This window comes from Drosophila arizonae, chromosome 3 (assembly GCF_054131065.1).
Source record: "Drosophila arizonae isolate 15081-1271.41 chromosome 3, UAZ_ARI_1.0, whole genome shotgun sequence".
In the NCBI taxonomy this organism is placed as follows: Eukaryota; Metazoa; Arthropoda; class Insecta; order Diptera; family Drosophilidae; genus Drosophila; species Drosophila arizonae.
The window spans coordinates 15,563,450-15,582,896 of record NC_142923.1 but is presented as its reverse complement, the minus strand read 5'-3'; the positions used below and the strand labels follow the sequence as shown (position 1 = coordinate 15,582,896).

General features: G+C 43.3%; 1 protein-coding gene across 4 annotated transcripts; it reads right to left on the bottom strand.

Moving 5' to 3' along the window:
* Positions 1–2,380: 2,380 nt before the first annotated feature.
* LOC108609995 (uncharacterized) lies at positions 2,381–17,455 on the bottom strand. 4 transcript variants are annotated; one of them, XM_018001801.2, is made up of 20 exons: positions 16,481–17,455; positions 16,253–16,299; positions 15,366–15,503; positions 15,073–15,254; positions 14,842–15,015; positions 14,118–14,255; positions 13,718–13,816; positions 12,698–13,032; positions 12,323–12,632; positions 10,333–11,848; positions 10,024–10,262; positions 9,779–9,954; positions 7,998–9,418; positions 7,748–7,943; positions 7,552–7,686; positions 6,112–6,524; positions 4,881–5,086; positions 4,641–4,804; positions 3,926–4,067; positions 2,381–3,843 (listed from the first exon to the last, which is right to left on the bottom strand). In XM_018001801.2, exons 1-20 carry the CDS (start codon positions 16,542–16,544, stop codon positions 3,792–3,794), a joined length of 6,147 nt encoding a protein of 2,048 aa, XP_017857290.1. In that variant the 5' UTR covers positions 16,545–17,455; the 3' UTR covers positions 2,381–3,791. The 4 variants fall into 4 exon arrangements, with proteins under 4 accessions (XP_017857290.1, XP_089319910.1, XP_017857295.1 ...); XM_089463784.1 differs by having other exon boundaries at positions 9,833–9,954; XM_018001806.2 differs by lacking the exon at positions 14,118–14,255 and having other exon boundaries at positions 9,833–9,954.
* Positions 17,456–19,447: the final 1,992 nt, after the last annotated feature.

Genomic DNA, 19,447 nt, shown 5'->3' with positions numbered 1-19,447 from the left:
CCGAACACAGCTCAGCCCCGCTCCGCTCTGGTCCGCTTCCAATCAGCGCGGGAGTAACTGCGGTGGCCGCTTGCGGCTTTTTGTATAAGTATAACCTGCCTACACGTACTATATAGCAGAGTAGGGTATCATTTGAGAGAAGTAGAGCAGCATTGCAAGTTTCGTATAAGTATAAGTATTTATAAAATAATATTTGTCAATACCATATTCGTATTATTGGCTATACGGTGTCAGTTGAAGTACTTTAAAGGGGATTTAAATACACTCGAAGAGCTGACAAGAAAGATAAGATAAATAAATAGATAACACAAGTGGTATGAGAAATTATATCTTGGTTAATATTACATTAGTTTTATGGCCCAAAAAAGAACTTGGAGATAATGATAAGATAAATAAATAAATCATTAGTTCAGGGTTTTGCTGTAAATTTGATGAATTGTCCAATTGCCTAAGAATTTATGCATTAACAATGTAATATTGGTATTATTAAACTATTAATAGTTTATGGATTACTCATTGACTGAGGCAAGAATTGTCGTTGTTTCATGATCTGAAAGACTGGCTTCATATATTTATAGACTTAATTTAAACTAAATAAAATTATATATTTTTCCCATATATTTCGATATTTCGATAATTTAGTATTTATTTATTCTTTGATTTTAGTTATATATATTTAAATTTAAGATATAGATATCTAGTATTCTCAATTTTCAACAGGTTGATGAAGCTTCAACAGTCTGGCAACCTTTTCTCCCGCACATGAAAAACAACAAAATGTATGCGGCTAAGTATTAAGAGGAAATAAAATAACACAGTCAGGGTCTTAGTCGAGCTGCCACTGCAGTGCTTGTGGTAACAGAGAGAAAGAAAGAGTGAGGGCGAGAGAGAAAGACAGACATAGAGAATGAGAGAGTTAGCGAGAAGGGAGTTACGGTTGAGGAAAACGCCCTGATGATGATGCTGCTGATGACGATGCTGATGATGGCCAAGATGCTCTTGATGATGAAGCACCACCGACTGTTTCAAAAAGTAGCAGAAAGAAAAGCCAGAACAAGAAGAGGACAACAACTAAAGAATAAGAAGCAAGCAAACGAATTACAAAGAAAGGCTCAGGCACTGACTGAGAAAAGAAGCGATAATTAAGGCAGTGGCATGGGCTGCACAGTGGAACTAAATTGTTGTTGTTGTTGTTGTCAACGCCGTGACTCGAATCGAAGAACAGCGGCAAGTAGTTGCATGTAGCACAAGGTAGAGAATAGACACCTTGCTCGAGCCAGGGGCGGGGGCATAGACAGGGCCACAAAGACACACACGAAAGAAACAAAAAACCAAAAAAAAAAAAAACGGTAGCAGTCTCATAGGGCGAGCGAATTGTTATGCTAGTCGTTCGCCGCTCGATGCCGGCTGCCGTGTGTGCATATTTTGCAGCTCTTTACGATCCCAAATAAATTACTCAAAATTTGTGTAGAGCATGGAGCTAGCGATGCGTTGAGCGTCGAGAGTCGTCGGGCTGACAGGTTCATTGATCGCATTCGAAATGCTTCGTTTTTCGCTTCAGCCTGACGGATTGTGCCCCGCGGGGGTGTGGCAGCATCGGCTGCTGCATGCTGCATGCTGCAGGTAGTAGATCGCAGAGTTCGTTGCATCATTGAGCCTAATTAATGATGTTTAGACGCATTTTCAATGCCCTCAGGCTGTCGGCAATACACAATTTGTACATTTGTCATTAGCTCTTGGGATAGTCTTTATAAATTTGGAATGATAATTCTCATTCGACTAGCTCTGCTATATTATCCTACAAAAAGTATTTGTTTTGAAACTTGTTAAACTATACAATGAAAGTACAGATTACGTTTATCTGAATTAGTTTCTTATAGTATGAGTTTGACGTTTTGATATTTTACTTTAATCCAGATTAACATTTCTCTTCCAACATGTGTGGGTGAATTGAATTGAGCTCTTAATCTTGTATTTGGGGGGCCGAGTTGTGACACTAATATTTTAAAGCCATGAATTGATCACCCATCTTTCAGTCGGTCAATCAGCCAATTAGTTATTGTATCAGTCAGTCAGTTATGTTATGAATCTGCCAGTTAAAAAGTCAGTCAGGAGTTGAAAATGTTAGTCGATCACTAAGATATCATTCCTGCTTCAATCATTGTTAATTAATAGCAATTAATCAAGCAATCATTCAATGAATCAGTAATCAATCAGTCACTCAGACTGTGAACCATACAAACACTGCTAATTAGTAAACCAGTCAATCAGATAGTCAATCAGTCAACCATTAACCCAGTCATCAATTCAATCGAATCCTAAAGATTATACTTCGGTTACAAGTATCAGAATTAAAAACAATTTTTGTTTCAATGGTGTATTCTTTATTTAATAATTAAAGCTCTTATTTAGTGTTTTTCATTATATATGTATGGTTTTTTTTTTTGTATTTTTTTTTTAGTATTTTTTGTTAATATTCAATAATGGTCTGCTGGCTGTCCACTCTTCTGTATATATATTTGTGTATATATGTATATACGGTATACTAAAAAAGTATTATCTAAACGAATTAGCACACTCATTGATTGGAAAACTCTATTTAAAAATATAAAATATATACATGTGTGTGTGTGTGTATGTCAGTGTGTGCATGTGTGTGTTTTTAACACTAACAAAAAATTTGTTGTATTTCAATATGCCAACACCGATCCACAAAAGAAGGGAAATCAGCGCACGTCTAAGATCATATATGTTCATATATTCGCATATATGACAAAAGTAACTACTGGATTGTTAAGTATTCAACGTACTCATAAAGCATTTGCCATATTTTTCCTATAGCCACGAAAACCTGCTGGCAATCCCCAACAACAGAACAGAATATACATATGCGTAACCCAAGTCTATCAATGTTTCATAAAAAACCTATTCAATTATAATATCATAATAAAACTTGTGTCTAACTAATAAAACTTTTCTTAATTTGCAAACCGTTTTCACTTGTATAAATTTCATATTTTCATTTTCGCTAATTTAAAACGGAACTGAGACATATATTAAACCTTTCTGGTACAGCCAATATCTATATATATTGCATTATTAAGAGATTTGATGATAAATTTACTATTATAGGATGATTCTGAAATTGGTCATGAATTTTTATAATATTTTTTTAGTTTCGTCTTTGCTTTTGACAAAAGTTGTTGCTTTCAATCTTGTAAATATTATCTCACTGTTTTAGATACCCGTCTAAAATGGATATCCGATATATATATAAGTATCTATGTATCTATATATATGGTTGAGCCTTTGAATACCTAAGTATTTCAATTTAATTAAGCCTAATGAATCTTCTTTTTGTTGTACAATATCTAAGTTTACTATATATGCTATATATGCATGTGTATGTGTTTCTATGTGTGTGTATAACAAGACAACCTCACTAAACATAGGCTATAAGCTAATATAATTATATATGTATATATAACAAGAATACACACCTTCAGGTATGCGCACTTCAAAATAGTTTTAAACCCGATTCGCCTGACTTCGCTAATTCCTCGTCCTTACTAACTATAAAAAACTCTGGACTATTTTCTATATAATTTGTTCTTCTTCCTCTTCTACATCGTGTTTGTATGTGCTTATGAGCTAGTTTTTGGTAGTACCTAGTACCCGTACTAATGTTGCCACCCGCCCCGCCCAGACGTTAGCTAATCCATGTAGTAGCTAAAACTGCGACGCTTGCGTCGACTGCTGAGCGCCGAACGGGAGCGTGTCTTAATCCTTAGTTACCCAGACTTGATCCAACGATCTATGGAGTATTCCAGTGCGGATATCCAACTGTAAATATATAAATGAAATTAATATAATTTTTTATTTTTATTATAAGTATATAATATAATATATCAATGTTAGGCCTTACCGCTTCTTGTCCATTTCGCTGTCGGTGCAGAAATAATAATGACGCAATTTCGCCTCTGGTGGTATTATCTCGAACGAGTTCTTCTTGCCGGACGCATTGGCCGACATCGAGGCCACTTTGTAGCCGTGCAAACAGGCCATGCCTAGGCGAGACCACAAATTGATACACAAAATTTAATTAATTAGCTGCATGCGTCAGTTGTCTATTTGCCTAAAATACCCTGTGCAAGCAAAAGGAGTGAGGGTATAATGGTGGCAAGGGGGAAAACCTTTTCTTTTGAAAACGAAATTCTAATTGGATGTCCAGAGAATATCACTTCTTTCTATTTATTCTTTAAAGATTATTAAAATATATTTTTAACGCTGAGCTATTTTTGGAAATTAATTTTAATTTTTTGCTTAAATAATTTTGTACAAAAATTAAAACTGATAAATTTTGTAATAATTTTTCAGAACAGTTAAAATAATATTTATTTATTGATCTATATTTTATATTATTTGGAATCTACTATTTATTTATTATTATACTATTCTAGAGAATGTTTTTCGAATCGTTCAGAAATGGGATTTTTAGTTTGTTTGTAGAATCTAATACTTTTTCGGGCTTATCAAGAACTGTTCTAAATTTTATTCGCTTGCAGGGTATCTTTTAGCTATATATAGTTCTAGGTAGACTATTCTAGAGCAGACTTCAGTTTCTTATTTTGGTGACTCACCGAATGCACTCTTGCTATTTGCATCTTGATAAAAATAGAGACAGGCATCCTTAAGTACACAATAGCGTTTCGACCAGCCGCACCACCTTGAGCCCAATTTGAGCAAATAGCCAAAGCAATCGGGTCGCACAATGCTGCCCGGGCTCTGGTACAGGCAGCGAGCACTACAAGTAAAGAGTGGGAGAGAGTCAGAAAGAGAAAGAGAGAGAGAGAGAGAGAGAGATAGGAGTGATCAATTACCTCTTGTCCAGCCACTGATTATCCTGATTGGCCGCTTGGCGCAGCAAATTCAACCATCTGTTGGTCAATTCCTCTGAGTCGGCAGCCACATACATGGGTATACCCTCGCCGGAGTCCACCTTGAAGGCGAAGGGCTTGCCTATGTCCGGGGGGCACAAGTCCACAGTATGCTTGGCCATTATCATGGCGCCAACGGGCTGAGAATCCTATAAGAAAAATATATATAAAGCGGTTTATAATTGACATAGCATATGGTTTAATTTTTATAAACTAGTTCACTTAAGGCTACAGAGGAGTTATAAATTCTATTATTTAATTTGAAGGATAGTTTTAGATTTTTAGATTTTAGATTTTTTGTTTAAACTTAAATAATTGATTTTAACAGTTTCCCAGTTTTAAGAAAAAATCCATTTGAGATTGTTTTGAATAAACTGAATGGGATATTCCCCTACTTATGGGTAGGTCAATGGTTGACGTGAATGAAACAGTTTCATTGATATAAATTTTGTGCTTTTTCTATAATATATATTTAAGATAAAAACAAATACTGAATCGAATGAAAAATAAGTTTAAAACAAAATGAAAGCAACAAAAATGAATATGTATTAAATCTGTATATATACATTCATTCATAAGTCCCGGAATATATAGAAAAGTAAAACGAATTGACATATAAAAATTTCTATATATAAAACTAAAAAAAAAAACAAACAAAAAAATAAAATAAAATAAAATAAAATAAAATAATTATAATAATATTAATAATAATAATAATAATAATAATAATAATAATAATAATAATAATAATAATAATAATAATAATAATAATAATAATAATAATAATAATAATAAATAAATAAATAAAATGATTTAAGAGCAGAACTAATATAATTACTTAATATAAAAATGAATATGTTTATAAATAAAAATTTTTTTTTTTTAAAGTTGTATAATTAGGCAAAACCAAACAAAAACAATTATAATAATAGTGATTGAATTTAGTATAGCCTAATTAAATAATTATTAAATGGAATACAAATTTAATCGAATAGAATATTGTCAGATCTTCAGAACTGAATTATGGAAAATAATAAATATATTTGTGTGGTATCGAAATTATTTCATTTTATACCATTTAATATAAATTATGTAATTAATTGAATAATTAGCTCGAAACACTAATCTCTTACGAAGATCAACTTCTTAAATTTGCAAAATTTTTAGTACTTACATCTTCAGTTTTATAGTAGTAGAGACAGTTGTCTGGGCGCAGCGAGAACCAGCGTCTCACCCACTTCTTGGCGTTGGGCGCACCTTTGGCCTGGCCGCTCTGGCGCCACAGATAGCCACTGAAGATGGGCTGGCTGGGTGGCTCCAGCTGCTCGTGCATGAGCACGCCGATGGTGCGCGCCACTTGAAGCTCCAGCTTTTCGCAGCCATCGTGCGCTATCTTGACCACCTCGGTGTGATGTTTGTCCAGCACCTGAACGCCGTTGACCGATATGATGATGTCGCCAACCTCTAGGCCGGAGCTCTCCGCCGGCGTCTCTGGCTCGATGGCAGCCACCACCACAGGCTTGGAGCCATGAATGCGAAAGCCAAACTCACCCGAATCGCTCTTGACCACAACCGTTTTGTCCACGCCTGCGAGAGAGATAAGCATGTGAGTATATACATATATCAATGTGTATATGTATATATATAGATGTAGACAGTGCGTAAATATCGTAATCCCATTTATATATATCTCTGCTAGATATGATTTGTGTGGTTTTATTTCCGGACACATTACCGTGCGCCCCGTTGCTGAGCGTTGTTATGACGAAACTCTCACGCGCCCATACCAAGAGCATCAGCTTTAAGACCTCCTCAAGTTTGCGCCGTATCGAGTCCGGCGCCGAGTTCGATGCTATTAGTTCTGTGGCATTTGGAAAAGACGATTTGAGCCCATGTGAAATGCGAAATCTTCAGCTTTTTTTCATTCTTTGTTTACCCACCAATCATTTGCTTTGTATTTTGAATAATGACGATCAGCGATCGACAATCGACGCTCGTCTTGAACACTCGGAAACAGTCTGAGATTTCGGCTGCCCAAATAATTTGCACTTTTCACATTTGATAATCGCGAGCTCCGATCGCTGAAAACGGTGCGCTCCGACGCCTCGCATCGGCACACAACAAAGCACGCACCGCAACTATTTTCGATAACAGAATCAAACATACGAAACTATTTTTTACGCTTTTTTAATGTTTTTTATTTCGTCTGCCAACTGCCGGTCATGAAAAGCAGCAGCGAAGAGCACCGGCGACCCACTATCACGGGGAAAACACGCACCAGCAGGGGTAGTACGCAAGCCGAAGCTCGAATACCCTTGCTTAGGTAGGGTCTGATCGAGCAGAGATATAAATTTTTATATGTTGAATAGAATCACTCTATTTAGTTAATGATCATTTAAACGATATTATGATCACTGTAAAGTATACTCAACGGACATAAAATAATATCGCAAAATGAGTTCCAGATGAGTTCGTGCGTTATGTGTGACCCGCTATATTTATAATACCCCCTGGTTAGAGCATAAGAATAGCTCTCTCGTCGCTCTTTATAGACGTTGAACGCGCACGTTGTGCCAAATATAGCAAACGCATACAGGGTGCTCCGGCTACTTACGGAAATTGTTGTGCTTCTGGCGATGGTACATCTCGAGTGTGCAGCGGCGCTGAACGAGGCGATGCAAGATCACCTGGTACTTGGCATGGAAGCCCTTCTCCGATTCGGTGGAAGCGCGTCGCTCGCGGGAACGATCTGTGAATGAAATGGGAATCAGAATCAATTGGGATTGATATAATGAAGTGGTGCAACTCACCGAAGCACTGGTGATCCAATTGTGTCCAGAGATCGTCATCGGTCAGGCGCGTATAGCGCCCCGCATCGTAGTGCCCCTTATAGATAATATGCTGACTCTGTTCCGTATTGATGTCGGGCAGGACGCAGGGACTGGAGCCGGCGGGTCGTAGGACCGGAGTATTGGGCAGACTAGGCGCCCGACCGCGCTCCTCGCTCTGCAAGATTGAGACTCATGTACTCCACATCTTCCCACTCTCTCTCCTGCTTACCTTCGCTCGTATATTCTCCTGCCGGGTCTTGTAGTGCCTGCCGCGTTCGCCATGGTAGCGCTCCTCGGATCGAAAGCGTTTGTCCATTTTCTTGTAGAGACGCTGGGTGGTCTTTGTGGTCACCGGCGAGTCAGCAAAGTCGGAGGGTGGCTTCACAATGTCCGCCTCCTGCTCGATGTAGGGTATGGACTCCACCGAGTCGCCCGCCAGCTCGCTGACCGTGTTGGTGTGCTGCTTCCCCTCCACCTCCTTGCCGCAGTGCAGGCAATGGCCCTGTTCCCCGCTGACCGCATTGCCGTCGGCCTCACTGTAGAAGACCGAGTCGGAGCCAGGCGACACGGAGCGCAGTGACTCGATGGACTTTGCCTTCAGCTGGCCAGCCTCGGAGGCGGATTTGGCGGCGGGCAGAGCTGCGGTTGGCTGTTTGGGCGATAGCAGCGCTGTGGGCGTGGCACAGCTGTGTGGCTTGCGCGCGATGGGATGCGGCGACTGTTCCTGCAGCGTGGCCGTGCCCGTGGAGGAGGCGGACGTGGTTGTGGTTGTGATTGCTGTGGTAGCTGCTGCAGCTGTTGCTGCTGTTGCTGGTGCGGATGCTGGTGCTCCTGCTGCCTTCATGATGCTCGTCATGCTCGCATCCAGCAGCAGCTCCGTATCGCCGCTGACGCTGCTCAGGCCATACATAGTGGGCGTGGCACGCGCGCGTCGAGCAGCCGCCGCAGCCAGCACATCCTCCCTGGAGCTTTTGCGCAGCTGTCGTCGTATCTTGGGACGGAAACGTTTCATCTTGCTGGGACTGCCGCCGCCCTCCAGAATGCCAGCGCTGTGCTGCTCCGGCGACTGCACCTTGCCAGCGCTCTGGGGCTTCTTGATGGGGCTGGTCAGAGCGCGCATGTTCTCCTTCTCAATGTCCAGCTTCATGCTGGTCTTGCGTCGCTTGCGTTCGTCATCCTGCCGCTGGCGTCGCGTCTTGCAGCTGGGCGTCACCTGCTCCTCGTCGTCCTCCTCGTGCGGACTCTCATAGTAACCGGAGGAGGAGTAGCGCACCTCGCTGCGCTCATCCTCCGATATGGACTCGGGCTTGGGCTTCGGCGGCGGTGGCGGCGCAATTTCCGCCGCGCTCACCTTCACCTGGCTGCTGGGCGCGCTGCTCACGGTCTGAGGCTCGCATTCCTTGGCCGGCGATTTGATGGCCTGGCCCGACACCTGGCAGCTACCCGACGAGGCGGTGCTGCTGATCGAGTGCGAGGGCGACTTTCGGGTGAGCTCAGTGGCCGAGCCCAGGGGAGACTTCAGCTGCGTCGATTTCACCGAAGGCCTCTCGTCATGCTGCAGCAGCTCCTCGCGCATGGAGTAGAGCGAGCTGGCACTCTCGAACGAGCTGCCGGCGTGCGTCTTCTCCAGCTGGGAGCTCTGAGTGGATACTACAACAGAGAGAGAATGAGAGATTAAGCTAGGACGGATTTCGATTGGTTGCTTCTTTAAAAATACAGCTAAAGCATTGCGGGCAAGGCGTTCGACAAGCAACAACAACAAACTAGAGAGAGTTTTGTGGATGTGGATGAGCTAAGAGGCGTATATAAGGCTATATGTGAGGCTAGAGGCTGGAGAGTAGTAGTAGTAGTAGTAGTACTAAGGCAACAGGCATGAGAGGCGTTTACGGATGAGCACTGTGAGGATGTGGACATCACACACACACAGAGACATAGAGAGAGAGACACACATAAACACACACATACACACACACATACACACACACACACAATACTGGCTTAGCCCCAAACCTGGCACTTGTGTCGTCGACGATGAGCTAGTCGTTGTCGGCGGTGTCTTAATACCTGGAGTACGTTTCGATGTGTCCGTGCAGGTGGCATACTCATCTGTATTCGTGCTGCACTCCGAAATGTCAGCGCTGCGCGCGTAGTCCCCGCCAGAGGGCAGAAACGAGGCGTCCGAGTGGCTAGGCATGGGCGAAAGGGGGAGTTTAGAATAGGAATTGCTCGGACAGGTGACAGAGATCGGAACCAACCGCTGCTTGGGCACTCCCGTCACGTACATCAGCTGGCGAGCATCGGGCACGGAGCCGCGCGAGACCATGCTGCGCTTGGGCAGAGGAGAGCTGGCCGTGTCCGGCAGCTGACTGGCCGAGGGCGTCACCGCGATGGCGGGCATTATGATCGGTTGAGTGGGCGCTGTGGCGGGCTTTGTGGTTGTGGGCGTGGGCGCTTTTATGATCTTGGGCAGTGTCTGGTGGCCATAGGTGGGACTCTATATTAAGAGAAAGAAGAGTGAGGAGCTGTAGGCTAATACCCTACACCTAGTCTAGGTCTAGTCTCACCAGTTCCTCGAGGTCTAGCGCGTCCGTGTCCACGGAGCTGCGCTGCTGATGCTGCAGCAGCAGGTTCTTGCGCTTCGATGAGGGCGTCAACAGCAGATTGGAGCTGTAGGAGCCGTCGGAAATGTCCCGCTGCTCGGCAGTCAGCACGGTTACCTGCGACTCGTTCCAAATGCCGTCGGAGTGATCGCGCGTGTTGTCGTTGGCCAGCGAGTCCGAGGATGGATAGGTTGAGGCATTGGCCAGCAGCAGCTCGTCGCGGCAAGGGCTGGCCGGAGTGGAGGGCAGCCGGAGGCCTGGCGCAGGGCAGACAGCTGTCACGGCCGTATAATCGTCGTCCAGGCTAACCGAACGCTTGCGGAACTGGGTGCGCTTGTCCAGCACTTCCGGGGCAGCTGGTTCCATCTTACAGCTGCATGGAGGTATGTTCTCATAGAGCGGCTCGTCGTCGTCTACTTGATGTTGCTCGGAGTCGGGCTCTTGCTCGGGATGCGCCTGTTCACCGTCTGCATCCTCTTCCACCTCATTCTCCTCCTCCTCTTCATCGTCGTCCTCCTCGTCGCTGTGTGCCATCTCAGACTTTCTAGACTCCTTCTCGGCTGGCTGCTGCTTCAGCTTGGGCAGCGTCAGGGCGGCCGCCTGTGCCAGCCGCTGCTGCTGCATCTTGCGCATGGCGATCTCCGCCTTGTGCTGCTTGCGATGCTTCAGCTGCTGCTTGGGACTGGGCTTGGGCGAAACGTGCGGCTTGAAGTCTATGAAGATTTCCTGCTCGTCCCGCGGCGACGGCGCGTCCGGAAAGCAGCTGACCTTATCGCGATGCCGGAACGAGCTGCGCGGCCCGAAGCCATCGATCAGCTTCTCTGTTTGCCCGTAGACGGGCATCGATTGGCGCCGGATGTCGTCCCGCCGGAAGGGCGACTCCTCCATGGGCAGCATGGACATGCGCCGCTGTTGGGCGGCGGCCATCACCTGCTCCATGCACACCTCGGAGCTGTAGCTCTCCGTCTCAGGCGCCCGCACATCCTCCTCCTCCTCCTCGTCGTCGTAGAACTCCTCCGCCGGCTCGTCGTCGTTCTTGCAGTACTCGCTGGGCGGCGGCAGCAGATGGGGCCGCGTGAAGTCCAGCGGAACGCTGTCCGTCATCAGCTCGGCGCACTCCGTGATGTGCTTGCACACATCATGGCTGTGCAGCGCATCCGCGTGCCTGGGCAAGCTGTTCGAGTAGTAATCCGTCTCGGTGCGAGCGTGCGAGGTGCAGGCGCGCCTCGGCAAGCTGTTGCTCTCGTAGTCGAAGCTCTCGTTCAGCGCCATCGCGGCGGCATTCACGTTCACATACTCCACGTTCTGCTCGCCACGGCCGCGACTCAAGTGCTCCATGCCCAGGCCGTAGCTGTGCGCGTCCAGCAACGGCGGCGGCGGCTTGTAGTACATTATGTTATTCTGGGCATCGGAGAGCGTTTGCAGCGGCACCACATCCTGCGACTGGGTGCGATATATCAATTCGTGCGGATAGGCGGAGCTAAGCGGGAGAATTGAGCAAAATATATAACAATTAGGAAAAGTTTTGTCGGAGTGCCTGACTATGACTCTGTACCGAAATAATAAAATAATAATCATATTCAGTGTAGGGAATCAGCAGGTTTAAAAAACCTTATTTATTACAAAAAAAAAAAAAAAAAAAAAAAAAAAAAAAAACGAATTCATCAAAATAACCCAACTCAATAAAAAAATTGAGAGGCTACCACTACAGGCGTACGAGATAAAATTTAATCGTTATTATTAATACAGGAATATAATCGTCTAGGTTTTGAGATTAAAGCGGATGGATAGGAGAACGGATGGCCCAATAGGGATACATTGATTCAGCTTGATGGGGGCTGTGCCATCCTCCTTATGCCTGATACATGCATGCCAACAATTTGTCACCTGCCATTTTTAATGGGCATTTCGTCTTTGTAGGCATTACTCAACCCATATGACTGTCCTCACTTACCCCTGATGATGCTGATGCATCAGATCCTTGCCATTGGGTATCTCCGACAGGCTCTTGGTCAGCTTCTTGCCATTCTGCAGGCCGTTGGTCTGGGCGCCCTGGGACATGACCTTGATGCGATGCGGCGCACGTGGACTGAAGGCCAGGGTCTGCGAGTTGGAGAGACCCTCGCGACGGGCTGCCACGTCGGTCTGCGTCGCTTGCGTTTTCATGGCATTGCGAAACTTTTTCTCCACAATGAGAACCTCAGGACTGGGCGGTGGCAGCGCCACTGGCAGTGGCTGTGGTATAATCAGACCCAGCATGTTGTCTAGGGGTTCGTTGCACGACTGCTGATTAGGAAAGTTCAGCTAAACTGACTTGAATCAAACTCACCTGGCAGCTGCTGATGCAGGTGAATGGGTGCATGGTGATGCTGACATGGCTTCAGTTGCACTTGAGCTGGTAGCCAAGTTTTGGGCAGACTTGAGCTTTGCTGCTGTGCTTGTTGTTGTTGTTGTTGCTGTTGCTGTTGCTGCGACTGTGGTTGATGCGCGAGCATGGGCTGTAAAGTCTCATACATGGAGCCCGTGGCAATGATGGGCTTCTTGCCCCCAATCAAACGCTCCTGACTGCGTGCGCTTTTCAAGCGGCCCGAGCTGCGAAAGCCCGCATTGACAGCGTCAAAGCTGGTCAAGGTATGAGATCGAGCAAAACTCACGTGTTTCGTTCTGTGTGAGAGATTTAGAGAGGGCAAGAGATGGTCACGTAGATGACATTTGGGGAAAGTTTCGGAATACTCAAGTTAATATTTTGAATTAATAATAATATACATAAAACTGTGTCATAAATTATGAGTGAGATTTAGGGAGATGATGCATTATGGACAGAGATGAATTAAGTAGATTCAATTTGGCGTAATTTAAAATTGGATTTTGTTTAAGTCCAAGTTCATATATAAAGTTGAAAATAAAAAATTGATTTAAATTTAAATAAAATTGATTTATTTACAATTAATGGCTAATAAAATATTTGAATAAAATTTTTTGTGAAAAGATTCGATATAGAAAAGGTAAAATCAGTAAAATATATATCTCACATTTATTAAAGATTAACTAAAATTTGACATATACAAAAAAAAAATAAAAAATAAAATAAAATAAATAAAAATATAAAAAAAAATATAAAAAAAATCAAAATAAAATAAAATAAAATAATAAATAAAAAAATAAAAATGAAATATTAATAAATAAATAATTTTGTATGCATATATTCAATTTATATTTCATATCACATAATTTAATTTTTTATAAAATCAACGTGAGATTAAAATATAACAGATTGCTTTCCAGAGCCCTTAACCTCAATTAGAATAAAAATCGTAAATAGTTGACATTGCCGGCTCCTGCTACTCACCTGGGATGGCCAGACTGTTGCTGGTGGTGGTGCTGCTGTTGCTGCTGCTGCTGTTGGTGTGGCATCGGCATTGTGGCGTATGTGGGGCAGTGATACGAGCTGTGGATCAAAACACAGACCAAGAGAACTATTAGCAAACACATGGGACTCGGCGAGTGGGGCATATAACAAACATTGCTCGCTTCTTCTTCTTCTTTTTCATTTTGTTCATTAGTCACGTGCAGACACATAGCGTTTAATCAAAATATAAATAAACAAATAGAAAATAAAAATATATTTATATCTATGTCATTGAATATATTTATTTAAATTAGCGCACTTTTTTAAACGTTTTTCTTAAGTTGTAATTGTAATTAAATTTTAGATTTTAAGTTTAGTTTTCGTTTATCACTTTACATACCAAACATTTACATTAGCGATTTGATTGGTGTGTGATGTTGGTGGTGTAGGATGTGGTGGAGCGCAAAGCTCGACATAATAATTCCGTAGCAAAACATCCTGGTAAAAGGATTCAAGTGGTGCTGTACAACAAGTTGCCCTTTTTACACATTTTGTTCATTTAGTTATTGGATTGGTTTCAATTGTTTGATTGGATTTAAGTCGGTTTATTTATTTTTTTTGGTTTTTGGTTTTGGTTTTTGATTTTGGTTTAGAGAGAAGTGGGGAAGGTGAATGAATAACGAAAAGTACATAGGAAATATATTTTACAGCTTCGTTTGATTTCGATTTGAGGGAGATTCGCAATTGCAGAGATATTTCAGTGGGGTTTACAGAAAGCGATAGAACTTGGAAAGCAAAAAGCGTTTTTTCTTGGCATTATGCAAAAATGATATGCAAACTTTTGTTGTTGTTGTTATTGAAATAGTTGTGGCTGTTGTTGTTGTTGTTGTTGTTGTTGCATGGGAATAGTTTAAGAGCAAGCATTGCAAGCGTTTTACATAGTGTGTATGGATAGGTTAAAGAGCGAGAGGGAAAGAGAGAGCGAGCGAGCGAGCGATACTACAGATAGTGCGACAGTTAAGTTAAGCATGATCTCTAGCGACAGTTTGACATAGCATTTTACGGTTATATGGTTTTTGGCTGGGAGTTCGTACGACTGGTACGTTTCTCTGTTAAACTCGTACCTCGAATCCGTTTGATAGTCGCCGTTGTTGTTCATCTGCGCCGACTGACCAATCCAATTGTAGCGACCGCCCAGGTCCGGCTCACTGGACTTGCCAGTGCTCAAGATCGATGCCGGTTGACGGCGAAAATAGGAACTATCCAATTCGTGCGTGTCCGTATAACTGTTCTGATAGCTGCGGGAGAAATACGAAGTTAATAAGGGAGCGACTTCAACTACGACTCTAACTCACCGCGGATACTTCTCGAAGGGCGCATAGGCAGCCAGATTCTCGTCGGAGGGCACACGCCGACCCACACAGCCGCCCAGGAAGCTGCTCGCCTGGGTCTGGCCACGGCGCGAGAGGCAGCCAAAGAAACGCTCTCTGCGCGGTCGCTGCTCAATGCTATGCAGCTGGCGATCGGTTAGGCAGTACTATAAAGAGAAAGAGAGAGAGAGAAAGAGAAAGAGAGAGAGAGAAAGAGAAAGAGAGAGAGAGAGGGGTTAATTATTAACTATATTGAATACAAGCTACGATTGTCTCACCTGTTCTCTTATGTCGCCGCGCGAATAGACGGAGGTGCGAGGCTGCAATTCGGTGGAGAGTGTTTGACGCAGACGTCGACGACTCGTGTGCTCGTCCTCAGAGTCGTAGCTGCGATCCATGTGGCTGGAATAGGTGGCCTGATAGGGATCAGAGATGATTGTATTATGAGTGTTTAACTTAAATTAAGGAACCAAACATAGAAGTGGACCAAGTGTGGGAGTATGTTCTATTAATTTTTGCTAAAATAAATTTGTGTTAAATAATAATATAATAAATGAAGAAAATTGAAAGGAAAAGGTTCTTTTCATATGCAAATTAACATAAAACTGTATTCGTTCGGTTGGTCATACAAAACATTTGAGCGTATGGGCTTACTGCACGTATACGTAATATTTAAAACACTTTGAAATATTCCATATGTAAAGCATTTTGCGAATATTCATAAAGCAGTCAATAGCCTTACATGAATGCTTATAAAATCAGGCAATAGCTTCAATTATGCGTAACTTTAAAATTTTAGACGTGAGGCCGAGGCCTATAGACTCGTATATAGACTTTATATATTATCAATATATATAAAGACTATAACACTATATTTAATATATATACATATATATTACATATACATATATACTAAAATATATAATGATAAAAATAATTACTTAACCTAATATAAATAGTTTAAGCTTCATTCGGAATATAACTTTAAGCCATTTCACATTCCACTTAAGCCTCAATTCTAATATGCCCGTATATATAAAATAAAAATAAAAAAAATCTCTATACAATGCGCCATCATAATCTGGTCATTTCCTGTAGCTGACTTTAGTCGTTATTTCTTACTCACACCCGTTTCGCTCAGTGTCTTTTTGCTAGTGCTACCAACCTTGGTGGAGACCTCAATGTTGCCCAATGAGACAGCATGATGTAAACCTGCAAAATGAATTGTTGGTGAATAGCTGCGTTTGTTTCCATTTCAGCTTAGACAAATGAATCACAATAACAGGGAGAGTGTAATTGTGTATGTGTGTGTGTGTGTGTGAAACTGTTTGTAGCTGTCTCCCAGCTGACATGTTTATATGTTCAGTCAGTTCAGTGACTCTCAAGGACTTACCAGTGCCTGTGGCCGAGCCAGTGGCAGTTGCTGCTGCTGCTGTGCCACGCAGGGCGATATCCATTTTGGCCCCAAAAATAAATGTTAGCAAGCACACACACACACACACGCGCGCACACACACACGCGCACGCACACACACACACGCGCGCACACCTTCAACTCCAAGTCAGCTAAGGCTATATATAAACTTTTCGTTGTTGTTATTGCTGTTGTTGTTGCTGTCGATTGTTGGATATTCACTTTGTCTGCATTTGGAGCTGCTTCAGTTGGTGGTGGTGCTGCTGCTGCTGGAGGTGCTGCAACATCATCATCATCATCCTCATCATCACGATGCTGATCATTATCGTGATTATCCGCTTGCTGCTATGTTCAATATGAATAATTAAAACTTGATTTCCTTCGACTGCGTTCGTTGTGCTTGTGCATTGGGCGTTGCAGCAGCAACGCTTTTCTATTGTTGTTATTGTTGTTGCTGTTGTTGTTGTTGCTGCTACTATTATAGGGTGTTATTTTCGCTGCTATTTCGCTGTATACCCTGGCTTTGTATATCCCAGACTCTGGACTTATGCAAGGCGACAGCAATCGATATTCGCACGCAGAGCAAAAGCACACGGAGAGAAATCACTTTTGATTACGTGTGAGAGTTGTGCGTGTGTTTGGTTCGCCGTCGTCGAGTGTTGCTGCTAATTGTTGGCCAACGCGTGGCAGCCTCATGCTGGCCTAATGCCTTTTTAATTGTCTGTTTGGCAAATCTAGAAAATGGCTTGCCACAAAAATCACTTTCGGGCCTCCGCCTCTGCGTGCGACGTGTGTGTGTGCGTTACACTGGCTGTCTGGCTGCCACTCCTGCTGCTGGGACTTCTACTGCTGCTGCTGCTGCTGCTGCTGCTGCTGCTGCTGAGTGTGCCGCGAATCGAGAATCGCTGGCTCCGTGCGCCGTGGCGTTGATGCTGGAACTGATGCGATGCCAGAGTGCCACAGAGTGCCAGCCTAACAGGATGCTGTCAACGGCAGGAGAGCAGGAGAAAGAAAGAGAGGCAGAGAGAGCGCGCAAACAAGAGAGCGAATGTGTTGGGAGAGCGCGCGTGCCTGGAAGCAAAAGACAAACACAAAACAGATGTTTACGACACCATTCGAGTTCAGACTCTGTCGACGGTGGCGGGCGGTAGGAGGTGTTGGCCAAGGGGGCGGGCAACAGCTACTGGCGGCAGTAAAAGCGCAACAATGAACGGCGCCTGGAAGTAGGCAACAGAGCGTGTGCGTGTGCGCATGGCATGGCAGCAGAGACGCCGCGTCGCTGCTTAGAGCGACAGCGCCTGCTGCCGCTACTCCTGCTGCCATTGCTGCTGCTACCACGGCTGCTGCTGCTGCTGCTGCTGTGTCAACAAAGTCACAGCACAGACAGTTGGCCAGAGCACGGCTAGGCTTTCGGCTGTCAGCTGCCGACCAAAAAAAAAATTTACGAAAATACTGCGTGAAGTTGACTTTGGCGTGCGTCTGTTTTTGCACGCGGTCTTCGCTGCTGCTGCTGCTGCCGTTGCCGTTGCCGTTGCTGTTGCCGTTGCCGTTGCCGTTGCCGTTGCCATTGCCAACCCCCGTGAATTCAAACGGGCGGAAGCTGAACAAAAGTTCGATTCGAAACAACGACGAGCCTTTTATGCTCTTTCGCGTATCGGCAACATGTATTTTCTTTCTACTTAATGAAAAACTTCCCAACTCAAAGTTTCTTTTGTTGTGCTCTTGAAGCGTTCACTCTTCCAGTCTTAACGCGACCCTTGACAGCGGACCGACATGCCATATCCGTTCATATTCCCTCAGGCATTATATCATTTTTGCCACATGAAACTTCTTCTTCTACGTTGGCTTCTGCTTCTTGTTCAACGTGTTGCCCACTCAATCCTTATCATTTGACTTGATTAACCCATTCATTCAACTTCTTTTCATGCCTAATTAATTAACTGACAGCGAAGCCTTGCACTCAATTTATTTGAATTAATATTAATTTATACATACACATATACATCTTCATCTTCATATGATTTATGAATACATTCTTCCATCTTTCTAGCCTAATTATGTATAATAAGAACCAGCCTAGTCTGTCGCTCCATAGCAACAGCCAACTAAAGAAGCATTTACAAGTGCGAATTATAAATAAAATTTCTGTTATAAAAATGGGAAAGTCCTGCAGAATACTTTATGGATTCAGTTATGTGAAAGAGAAAATCTGTTTAATATATGTTCAATGTGAAATTGAAGCTTACATTATCCATTAGTCAGTTGCTCTAAGCACTGATACAATTCAGTCACTCGATGAAATCTCAATTCCCTATTTCAATTAAAGTGCTGTGAAAACTTTAATTAATCTTTATGCCCTCTCTCCAATCTCTCTCTCTCTCTTTCTCCCTCTCTCTCTCCCTCAAAAAGCTCATCGCACATTTACCTGACCCATCGCAATTACGTCTAGCACATATTTTACTTAGCTTTAATTGATTACAAATTTACACTAAAATTGAAATAGTAATTCGAAATGTCATTTATAAATTTTCTATACAGATCTCAATCGACGTGAGCGTTTTGCAGCTACAAACTGAATAATTAAAGGGAAATGCTCTGAATTGGGACTAGAGCCAACACGCAAAACACACACATACGCACACAGATACACATACAATACAGTTACCTTTTCAGCTGTTTGTATTTACGGCACACACACACACACCCACACACATTTGGCATAGTTGTATGAGTCGTAAGACATTTATATAAATTCTCTGGCTGGCGGCACAAATTGTCTTCTGCATTTTGGGCTGGCTTTACGGCTTCACTGTCGAGGTCTTCTCGACGGGCTGCCTGCCTGTGCTGCCTGTTCAGCGCTGTTGGCCTGCCTCAGTTGACGGCGCAAATATTGCCGAGCTTAACTGTGCTTTGTGCCCAAGTCAATATCAGGCAAATATTAAGCATA